This window comes from Boleophthalmus pectinirostris, unplaced genomic scaffold, assembly GCF_026225935.1.
Source record: "Boleophthalmus pectinirostris isolate CB_2022bp ecotype Guang Dong unplaced genomic scaffold, ASM2622593v1 HiC_scaffold_6, whole genome shotgun sequence".
Classification (NCBI taxonomy): domain Eukaryota; kingdom Metazoa; phylum Chordata; class Actinopteri; order Gobiiformes; family Gobiidae; genus Boleophthalmus; species Boleophthalmus pectinirostris.
Genome location: NW_026571447.1, coordinates 19187251 through 19199551, shown reverse-complemented (window position 1 = coordinate 19199551; position 12301 = coordinate 19187251). Strand labels below are relative to the sequence as shown.

The 12301-nt window shown below is 38.9% G+C and overlaps 1 protein-coding gene across 3 annotated transcripts in view; it reads left to right on the top strand.

Moving 5' to 3' along the window:
• Positions 1–787: 787 nt before the first annotated feature.
• Positions 788–12301, top strand: part of rims2a (regulating synaptic membrane exocytosis 2a) — a 97589-nt gene continuing 86075 nt past the window's right edge. For all 3 annotated transcript variants that reach the window (XM_055163239.1, XM_055163238.1, XM_055163237.1), the window contains exon 1: positions 788–972. In XM_055163239.1, coding sequence (XP_055019214.1) covers positions 788–972 — 185 coding nt within the window. The remainder of the gene's footprint in view (positions 973–12301) is intronic.

Sequence of the window (12301 nt, the reverse complement as noted above, 5' to 3'; positions counted from 1 at the left end):
TGCTTTTCCTGTAACAGTGTAGTTCACTCCAGCTGCACGCGCGGCCCTCCAGTCCGTGTTTTGCGGCTGCTATGCGCCTGCTGTCAATGAACAGCCAGCGCGTCCTCTCCCCTTCACCAGCTCCCGTTTATTCTTCTACGTGTTTCCAGAGCTCCTCCCCTTCTTCCTATCTGGATTTTTTCCTCTCTCTCCCCTCTCTCCCCTCTCTCTCATTGCATCCATTTTTGTGCATTTAAGAAATCACCAAGAATTACGAACCTGGAGGAAAGCGAGCTAACCAGAGTGGAAGAGGAGGGTTAAGGACTCCAAAACAAAACAAGGGCGGACGGGGCATCTTTTATTCCCACCATGCGAGGAAACCCTTTCTAAAGGATGGCAGCGATGGGTTAGACAGGATTTAACATGACTGCAAAATAAAAGGCAAGACCTATTTTTAATCCTACCACTGGCCGCTGGATGTTTGTGTTGGGAATATACCTGAAGGTTGTAACCTGCAGCCTGTGCACCCTGCTATTGCTTTCAGTCCATTTGTTGAGGCGTAGTTTGATGTGTAAATGTAGAGTATCAACCTGCAACAGCTTAAATAATGCGAAATCCTCTGCGGTGAAACCATCTGACAACCCCATAAACACATTTTGATGATTTATGCAGCACGGGCTGGCTTGTGTGCATCCTATAAGGAAGATGTCATGCCCCCAGTGCAAACTATATACACTGAATTGTCTTCCCCAATTCTGCTGCAACTTTGATAGTATTTTTCTCGTTTTGTAGCAAGCGTGTGTAAAAGATGTCTGCTCCACACGGGCCCCGGGGCGGCCCTGGCCCTGGTCCCGCTGCCGCTGCTGCCTCAGCGGCAGGCGCCATGCCGGAGATGCCGGACCTCAGCCACCTCACGGAGGAGGAGAGGAAGATCATCCTCGGCGTCATAGACCGACAGAAGAAGGAGGAAGCGAAGGAACAGTCAATGTTAAAGTAAGAACCGAGGGCTTTTGGGTGACTGTCAACGGTGTGAATGTGTTTAATCGTGCCCATGTTGGGAACTGGTGCCTCTTGACATCCAACCTCTAAGTACCTACTGGATGCTAGCCGCTGTGACAAGGTTAGAGCGAGGTTTCTACTGCTTTGCAGTGGAATATTAACTACTCTTTGACAAAACAGAAATAACATGCAATGTATGTCATTATGCGACATTTACGTTGGGCAAAACACTCAACTCTCTTTCCCCAGTTGGTTGTAGGGCAGTATAATGGGGTGGGTTAGCAGCAACGGGCGCCATTTTCACGTAAAAAGCACGCCAAATTGCTTAACCTTTCCCCACTGAACGTCACCGAGATTACACAATATGACACTGGCGAGATCATTTAAGGTGTCCTTTGTAGTGCTGCCGCATGCAGGGTGTGGGTACGTGCGTGTGCGTGATTTCTACGTTAACTCGGGGCCGATAGGTGGACGGAGCCGTGTGGTTGTGCCCTGCTCCTCTGTGTACAGATGTCGCTCGGAGCAGTTCAGCACCACGGCGCTGTCCACTGTAGGGCTGAGTTTTAAGGTGGACCGAAGTGTTCCGCCTCCATCGGGTTTTATGCTTGGTGTGAACCACTTTATTACCAAGTATTACGCACAGTAATATTGTCCTACTTATAGTCAGGTAGTGCACTGTTGATGTATTAAAACATGGATCCAACCCACTGACGAATGCTACACTAATGAGTAGGGATCATGGATTTAAGGGTAGTGGCCTTAAATATCTTCTTGTAACTCTCCGTCTTCAATGAAAAGGATGGATACATTTGCATACTCACAGACCGTGAATGTGGCTCTAATTCTCTGTTTTAAGTTAAAGAGCTTTTTCATATTATTTCACATTGGCATATAATAAGCTATGTTTCTCACAGAAACTAATGCTTGAGCAATTCCAAATGTCTGCAAATAATATTGATGGCAGTGTATTAGTCCTTTTTTTCCCGCTATTTTCATTTAAATCAAATTCCTGTGGGGCAAAAGTTGTGCATTAATCCCTATGTAATGTTGGTGCATCATAAACATGACTCATGGACTCCAAGACATGGCTACCTCAGCTGCTGCGGTGCACACTGTGTGAATCATCCAGGCCATTTCCACTGTTTCCCTACCCATTTGAGAGCTCCACATCCCTCTCCTCCCAATCCTTCAGTTATTTTTCCTACTTTTCCTTTGCTCTGGGGTAACGGGATTGTCAGTTTTAGTCACTCTTTAGTCTCACAGTGATGTCAAATCCTTGTCACAGCTGAGCATGTGGTGGAGGCTGTCTTTTCCATGGTACAACCTGAATGAAAATTGTGGTCTTTTTTTCTATATCTGGGTGTTAAGTGGTTAATATTACGAAAAATGAAAGCATACAAAGTCACTGACAAAATAGCTTGTATTCTATGAGACCTTGTCTTTTAAGTCTGGGTACTGTCGTGTTTGTGGTGGTTACCTGGGGATTTATCTCATTGCCGGGTTGTAACCGCTGATAAAAGACAAAGAGTTGGGAGCCAGCTGCCACACTGTTGTTCAATAAGAGCTTGTAATTACTGAACATTGCCTGCATGCTTTTTCTTGAGTTTATACACACTGTATCTATAGGTGGCTTATTTCTTAATAGATAAAGCACATATTTGTGGACTTTTGTCTATAGGTGACTCGCGATGAGTCATCGAAACCGTAATCCCCATATCTTTGTGCATGATTCATAACATCCTAAAGCGGCGTTGAGATTCTCAGGGTTGGCACAGGTACAGCTGCAGCGGATTAACTTGTCACTGGTTCATAGCATCTCCAGTAGTCTCAGAAACAACACCCACACTGCACTAACAGCCCTACATAGTACATACTTGGGCTACACAATAAGAAAGCGTGTTATATTCAGTGATGATGATATATATACCAGTAAATGTATTCTTTGAGATGTTTCCCATTGATACCCCAAATAAGGTTAAGCCAGTTGTTGCAATAAATCATCTGAGCTCCAGAAACTTTGACAGCATACTGCATTTTTCCATCAGTTTGAATGTTCTTTGTAGTCAGTTTCTCTTGATTCAGAATTCACGATCTATGCTTTTAGTAATAGTTTGGCAGGCTTGCATAACTTTTTCAGGGAAAGTGACCAGTCTAACATGTGTAATAATATAATAGAGGGAATCCTTGAGAGATAGAGGGATGAAGGAAAAGAGGACAAAAAGAGAAGCCTCCAGCTGCGGGGCTTGCCAACTTGCTGTCATCTAGCTGAGGTGCCACAGAGAAAGAAACAGTGCTGCTGACTTGCATGTAAATTAGCTTTTGTGTGTTTGTGTGTGACAATATCTAGCAATTCCTAATCATTAATTTGTATAGTACCAATAATATATTCCTTTTCAGATATATTGCTAAAACAACTCATTAGTATAGTGGTTTTCCAAGATTTCCATTTTGCAATGTAGCGAATTAAAATTTTGGTCTAAACCACTTAATAAAAATAATAAGTCCCCTGACTTCTGTTTGAAAATGATAGTACTGATTTCTGCCTGCCCCTTTACAATGTGTCACTGTAAATATCATCATAACATAGTTGTTTGACCATGCTGTCGGCACTCCGTATGGCTAGCTACATTTTCACTTTTTTTGTCCAAATAGTTACACAATACTATTGTATCCCGCGTGACTTTTTGGAGCTTCACGTTTTGATTGCAAGTGAATAAAGAATATTTAAAACATGCATGAATTATTATGAGTGGGTAAAGGCTCTTAAAAGCTGATTTTGCAAAGTCAGTTATTAAGTAATTAAGTCAATTATTGTAAAATTGATTGCTTCACTTTCATTTGCTCTTACATATATTGTGTATGGTAAATAGGACTGCAACATATGTCACAATCACAAATCCTAATTATTGTTAATAATTGTTGCAATTAGCAAATCGCAATGCACTGCAACTTAATTTCCTGTGTATGAATGATTATGTTTTACCCTGTAAAAAACCTGCTAACCGTGTAGTTTAGACCTCTATAGAGATGCTCTGAAACTTAATAAACTTTGTCCCATTTTTTGTTTCATGTTGACTCACCCAGTCTTTACAACTATTAATTATGCACCATATCAAAACATCTGTATTTTGAATTCTTAGCTGTGAATTCTGCAAAGAATCCAGTTATATAAATTAGACCTTACAGAACACAGAAAGCAACCTTTCTCTATTAACTTTCTTTATGTATATGTTTTCTAAAGTTAATTTAAAATCTAAATTATTTAATTTGGAACCACAAAAATATTTGGATAAGGAATAATAATGTATTTATTTGAGGTCAACATTTCATTGTTTTGAGTGTACTAAGACACAGGTTGGACAGTTTAAATAACATGTCGGGTTTTTATCAGGCAGCTTGGCTTTCACGCCTCAGTGACTCTCCTCTATAGTACAGTAATGACGGTGCAGACCCCAGCCCCCATAGCCTGGACTCCCTCTGGCTGCCCTCAGCTCCCTGTTAAGGGCTAACCCATAGAGAGGCCTAGGGCGTCACTTCTCCCCCCTGTGCCCCTGTGTTTCTCCTGCACTCCAGAGGGTAAGGGTCAACAGGGGCACTGTCATTAAGCCGAGTCCCTGTCATGTCTGTTACCACTTAAATGCACTCTAACTACACCCTATGACATTCTTAAACAGAGGAAGACTTAATCTACTGTCTGAGAGGGGCTGTTTTAGGGCAATGCCTGATTTAAATAGCAAGAAGTGACTTTGTCAGTCCTGGGGATTATCATAACCACTGTTCTACTTGGTACCAGTATAAAATCCAAAGGTTGAGCTGGTTGAACTTAGTTGTTTCTTTATTGTCCTGTCTGCAAACATTTTGTTTTTTGTTACATTTTTATTAAAAGGTAAACATAATTAACGTGGGTAGATTTTATTGGATTATAATTTTGTGGAATTTTATGTTTGCTGTTTAACTTCATTCAGGCCCAAATTATATTAGACGCAGACCCAGTACTCCTTAGGTCTGATATCCAGCATCACATAAAAATTGTACTGTGCCATTTTGTCCAGGCTTATTGCAACACTTGCTGTAGATATTGTTCCAACCATACAGCAGAAGTCCTTTTATTTAGACCCCACCATCTTTTTAGCCTACAAAAGTAAAAAAGTGAAATATGTTGCTATTTATTGCGAACATGAATGTTAAGAAGCATTACTGGAAACTTTACTGTTTCAGCTTTCCACTTTATTGTGCTCTTCCACAATAATGAGTGTTAGTATTATCCTGTAATTGATATAATATATCATTCTATATCCTTCACCGTACATATGTACATTATATAATCACATGTATAATTATCTGTAAGAGTTTATGACTGACATCTTAGCTCTCACATCATTTGCCTTATTACATTCAAAGCAACAGACATTACAAGGTAATTTAAAATTTGTAATATCCTATAGTTTGCGAATTTGCCTAAAAATGTGTTTCGATTTATAAGTTCTCCACTTTGTATTGTCACCATGTTTTGAAATGAAAACTAATGGTCTATACCATTTTCACTTAGCTCATGTCCAGTTACAGTGCAATGTGTAGATGGTGTGTCTGTGTTCTCAACATTAAGAGCATTGACCTACAATTAGCTGTGATTGATTATATTCCATTTCCTCTCACTACATACCCCCCACCCCCATCAAACATACATTCACACATTGCCCAGCCCACCTCACCCCCTTCCTGGTCATTTATCTAATGTACAGGAGCTCAATGTACCAGCTGGGGTCAGAGAAACAGAGCAGCCCTTCCTCCCTGGAGGCTATAGGATCTCTGCTCCTCAGAGAGAGAGAGAGGGGGGACAAATACAGGCATGCATTGGCTATTTTGTATATAACAACAATCAACTATAAGTGTGATTTGGATGTCCTTAAAAGTTACTCACCAACAGAAAACAAGACTATAGAAAAAACTTTGCTTGAACTGAAACCAAATTCAGTGCTTATTTTGGGATACAGTTTACGAGTGAATTGGTAGGAAATTTTGTTGACGCACTAGATGATATTAAAAGTATAAATTTACATTGTGTCAAAGTCAAAGTACGTATTGCCAACTTAACAGTGTACTATAAGTAAATACATCTATACATTTGATCCACACTGTAATATGATATGATGATGTTGAATGCCATTGCAAAATGCGGCCCATCTCAGGTATAATATAAAAGTTATCTAATTTAATTACAGAGTAAACAGCCCACATGCAAGTTTCAAAATAAATAAATTAAATGAATTGCTAAATCTGCTCGGACAACTGCACAACAACAAAAAGTCAAAAAGTGTCCAGTGCTGTGATACACAATAGCACAACTGTTATGAAATGCTGTGTGATGCTCCAACATACAGTATTCATACTCTCTCTCTCTCTCTCTCTCTCTCTCTCTCTCTCTCTCTCTCTTTGACTGCTTTTCCTTTTATTCTCATGCTCGCTCACTCAATGTTGCCTTCTCATGCAAAGAGCAGATTCTGTCATGAGAGTTCAGGAGATCCCCTCCCCCATCACTTCCCCCTAGGGAGAGGGAGACAGAGGGGGAGGGGGGGGGGATAAAGCAGAACACATGCCAAATGAATACATCACCATGCTAATTAAAGTAACAATGTGTTTTGGTTATGGGAGTTTGGCCTGTTGTCAAGTAGTTTGGCTCAGCTGGACAGAGAAGCTAGTTAGAACACAAAGGCTGCTGTTTAAATGATATACATTATGTAATCTGTGTACATCCATGTTGTACTGTGTTAATGAATGTGGAGTCTATTCCATGTGACAGGCTATCATTTGTCTATTGACTATTCACATTTCCTTTGAGTTGTATAAATTGTACATAAAACACATAAAATGTGTTTTAAGTGATGTAATAAATGAAATCATTACCTTTTACTCATTTTGCCTGGTTGACTGTCCATTTGCGATGTGTTTGGGACAGCAGCAGAACATCAGACAGGAGTGAAGGAGGGACAGTAGTGATTCTATCAGTTCAGATATGACAGAACAATCAGTCTGCTGTCTCCTTTGGGCTGCTCCTGCATAGCATCACACCTATTGTCTCTGCAGCTTTGTTTTAAATAACATCTGCATTCATCAGCATTCATTTGATTCTCTCATTTAAATTACGTTTGAAGGGATTTTCTTGGCCCTGGCTGTACAGTTTTAAATGCCCTTGGTGGAACATGACAGTAGAAAAATATTATAGAAGTCACAGGAACTACGACTGGTTATGTCATGGTAGTATACTTTTTATTACCTCTGTAAGAATAGACTTTTTACTTGATTGGCTTGATTTAAATTCATTATTTGTTTATTTGGATGGCCAGTGTGTGTTTTATAGCCCACGGTGGTGTTGCTTTCCGTCTGTTGTCCACACAGACTCATTCATACACCAATTTACACAGACACTGGAGGCTAAGTCTAAGTCTAACACTGAGCCACTGCCTCCCAAACAAGATAGCTTACTGTAAATATGATTTTCCAATATGCAAATGTTAATATTTCACAAACCATGTTTTATTTTCAGAAAGTATCATAGTTGTATAGCAGTTATTGGGAAACTATATCAAGCCCAATAGCAAGTAGCTCTAAATGAACTGTTAGTCTTGTCTTGTCAGTTGTGCATGTGCATGTGTGCGTTATTCAAGTATTGGTCTTTCAGGTAGCGGTTTCTCTGGATAATTCATTGTGTTTGATGTCATTGTGCTTGTGTAGTGGTTACCATGGGTATGTGAAAAGCCATGGGCAGAATCTATGCTTTATATCCTTAATTTGCCATGGATGTTTGTATTATTTGAACAAGACCCCCGATTATTTTTGTATGACTTTGGAAAAGCAACCTGATGATTTACTCTCAGAGTTAGTTAATGTTTTACACAAACTGAAAAAGCAAACAGCAAACACCAGTGAAAATGTGACATTGATAACACACAGTCCTCTACCTGGTGGTGGTCCAAAGAGACAACTCAAAAGAAATGAAACATGATTGAAAAGCAAAGACGTCCAGAAATGTAAACCTCATTTTAAAATCTTGCTAGCTTTTTATCACCGCCTCAGAAGCCTGGCTCTGTTTACGAGTTGATATTTTTACCGTCTGTAGTTTACACAGTGCTCTCTCTAATCTCTCCTTCTCTGTGTGTTTATATTTGTGTATTTCTGCTCATTCAAGTCTCAGCTGGTGGAAGCAGGTGCAGGCTGGTGACTCAAACGCATGCACGCTGCCTAGGAGCCGGCCTTTCTAATGCATAACGCCTTTGTATGGCTTCAAAACCTCCAAACAAACGCTCTGTAATGCTAGCAGCCATCAATGAAACTCACATTATCTGCATTGTACAACAGAGACAGTGGGATTATGTAATGAAACTTTACATTTGCTTATGTAACTCTTTTGCTCAAATTGTGCGATGAAACAATATAGTAAAGTATAGTCATGTAATTATTTAATGTTCTCACTGTATTCAGTGATAACAACACATAACATTTTGCACAATGGACTAATTAATTAAACCTCAAATCTTGATCCTTGTAGCATTAAGTTTTATTATTGATTAAGTCCTGTATTCATTGGCATCCCTACAGTTCATGATGTGCACACATAACTGTGGAAGCCAACCCAATTTTAAATGGCAATGATTTATGTTTTTGTTTAGATAATTTCCCTTGTGACTCTTATGGCCCATATTGTTCTTAGACCTCTGTGTATGGTTCTTCCATATCCATCCTAAACCTTTAGTAGCATTATAGCTCTTTGTGTCTCATACATGTACTAACCAGTGGTGGGCTAGATTAAAGAAGAGACCAACTGACACAAATAGTGGAGGATAAAGAGCAGCCGCTGCCCTGACGTCATTAATGCAGCCAGGCAGGGTCCTTATATAAGTCCACACCAGTGTAACGCATTGTATAGAAAATGCAGACCCATGCTCACTGTGCCCAGGGCTGGAGGTGGCTTTATGCAAGCTTTCAATGCAATGCTCTTTACATCAAGTCACTGCTTTTGTGCATATTAATGGGTTGTGTGTCCTAAAACGTGAAGTAAACCTGTACAGTATGCAAAATGCATGCAGCATTGACGGCATTTTGGATTCATTTTGACTTTATAAAATATTGCTTTGGTCATGACTACAGCTGTATGAAAAACAAAAAGGTGTGTTTGTACTGTTATGTGATTGTGGTGAGCAGACTCAGAGAGCTGATGTCTGATGCAGGATCACCATGTAATCCCTTAATATCACCGTCCCGCTGAGTTACTGCCCATCGCCATGGAGATGGATGTGTTTTAACACATGGCCTGTGAGAGGGCCGCGGGGGTTGGGCTGTGGGCATTTGGGTTTCAGTCCCATAAGAGGAGACATGCTGTAAAATGTGAAACTATATCAGTGCTCAAGCTGGTATGTTTATTCTGTTAGTTATTTCCATAATTTAGTTGATTGTAACTGCTGTATAGACAACATTTAAAAAGCAAAAGACAAGTTGTACAACACTTTCAAACGATCTGGTCATTCTTTGCCTCGAACTAAAATAACATATTATGTTGCATATCTGTGTATTTTTATTTTTTTTTATGTATAGCTGCATCTTACAAGGGTGAAACAATTTCAAAGAAACATTTTAATATGTACCATTTTAGAGGGATGAAGAGTCTCTATCATATAAATGTTAACAATCTGAAATAATAATAAACACTTGCCCTTCCCACTGCATCCATTGTTTCTCCAAAAGATTTACGATCAATTAATGACAATTTTAAATTAAAATGTCTAATAATAACTACACATGATGAAGATGAAAAAATGCCAATTCTTATAATAAAGCATCCTGTTACTATCCTGAAACTATAGAATCAGTTATATGCCACACATTTCAAGCAAACAAAAAACAAAATTGCATTAGATTCATTGTTGTTGTAGTATTTTTTTTGTTTGTTTGTTTGTTTTTTGTTTTTTGATATTGAAAGATTCCTATCCCTACTCAATTTATCAAGGTCTATTTTTTTTAAATAATAGACCTTGAATAGAATAATGTTGATGAGCTCACGTGTATATTATTATTATTATTATTATTATTATTATTATTATTATTATTATTATTATTATTATTATTATTGTTATTATTATTATTACTGTGAGAAGTAGCAGAATATTAGTAGAATATTTTTTCCCACTGACCAGCTTTCCCATATGGGAAAGCTGGTCTTGTCATGCGGTGGGCGCTGCTTGGACAGCCAGTGGACCAGCGTCTGGTTTGGGATTTTACAGCAACCACAATCACAGATCTGTCTGCTGCCAGACAGCTGTTGAGTGGCAAAGAGTTCAACTTAATTTCTCTGCTTCTGCAGCTCCACTACATGGACTTATTTTACTGAATGTGCTGATGGTGATCTCTCGAGGCCTTATAGCCCTATATAAGTGTGTTTGTCTAATGCTTGGCAGAATAACCTTCTCCACTCCTCATGGGCTTGTTTCAGAAGCTCTGAGTATTGCAGACTTATCGAAAGCACAACATCAGCTTACTGTTTCATACAGTACATTCTGCAGAGACATGTATGGAAACAATTACTGGATTATGATTGGCTTCAAAAACAGCTAACAGGGTGGAAGCAAAATATGAAATATATATTTCCAAACTATAATACCCAATGGAATATACTCTAGAATCTGCAACGTATCGCTGTCCATCTGTACCTTGTCCCTGTGTATTGCAAAAAGTTTAATCAGAAATTATTCCAGGTTAAGTGGGATTACATATGTAACTATTATTACTCTGTTTAATACTGTTATCCGTTCTATTTATTACAACAAATAATAACATATTGTATAGAATCCATGTATGTTAAGCTCTTTTTGATTTTCCTCTTTGAATCCAAATCCACCATAGAAATATAAATAATTGTAATATTTTGCTTGACCATGTCTATTGTCTACAGTTAACTTGACCAGCTACTGTACCTGTGACGTGTTGTGATGATAAATTGGGGCAGGAAGGAGCAGTGCAGCCTAGGCCCACAATAGGAAGGGTATCTATTACCTCTCTATTGTTAGCAGTGGACAGGCTATTATTATGGCCCTGAGAAAGACAGAGACGCAGACAGCTGACTGCAGTTTCAGTACAGTCCACCTCCCAATCTGAGTCATGGGCAAAACAGTGTTTCAAAAAGCTTTTAACAAATATCTAACTAACTGTTAACACACCCACCATTAATTTTACTGTTATCTGTGTATGTAATGCATAAAATGTTATTAACATTTTAGGAATGTCAATAAATAACAATATTCGTAAATCGTCAATTCTTTCTGTAACACATTTGTTATATTCAGTAGACATGATTGAATATTGTAATGAGAATTCAATTTGAATTCAACCTATTTTATCCTTGAGCAAGTGTATGAATTGTCAGGTAAGGGACATTGCATAAAGCCTTGAAGCAGTCCTGGAAAAAAACATCCATTGGTTTTGACCCCTTTACAAAAGGATAAAAAGCAGGAGGCTTGTCTGGTTTGGAGAAATCTAGGCTTTTGCTGTGTATGGGACTGTAAATAATGTGGTGATAGTGAGAGTGAGCAGGCTTGCTTCTTGAGATGTGGTTTGCGATACTTCAACATTTATAGTCTCAGGGTTAGTGGAGGACACAGAGCTGGTTAGAATGTGTTTTGCTGTAGTGGAGACAGGGGCTAACCTTGGGGGCAGTAACCCATAGCCCCTGGCAGTGATGTGTAGGTTTGTAGAGTGTTCCCAAGGGAGAGGTCTGTTGTATGAGAGGAGCTGTGATGTGAGTTTGCTTAACTATGTCAGTCGTCCGGTAAGTGCTGATTGCAGCTAAAATAAATGTATTTGTGTCAGGTTGAATAAAGGGAAGTGACAGAAGAGACGAGCAAGCATTCACACACACAGCAGAGACAAGTTTGGACAGCCGCCATTAGCAAAGCGTTTACCAAAACAAGCTCAAGTGACATGCTCTTTAACAGCACTCTACCAATTTACTTGTAGCATCAATATTAAATTTTAGTGTTAAAGGTCCTATATTTTGCAAAATCAACTTTTGTGAGCTTTAAGCCAGGTTAAAATGCTGTTCATCAAAAACATGCCTTTAGTTATGTTTTCTTTCCTTCACACATTTGAGTAACCCTTTATTATTAGTCTCCCTACATCTTCAAAGCTCCACCTTGTGACATCATGAAGTGGTTTTTAAGTTAATTCCAGGGGTGAAATAATCATTTGCCAAATCAAACTAAAATGGCAAATCTTAAGAAAGCCTATAAATATTTTGTGCAAAAGAATGACAAATTTTTTAGTAAAACAAGATATG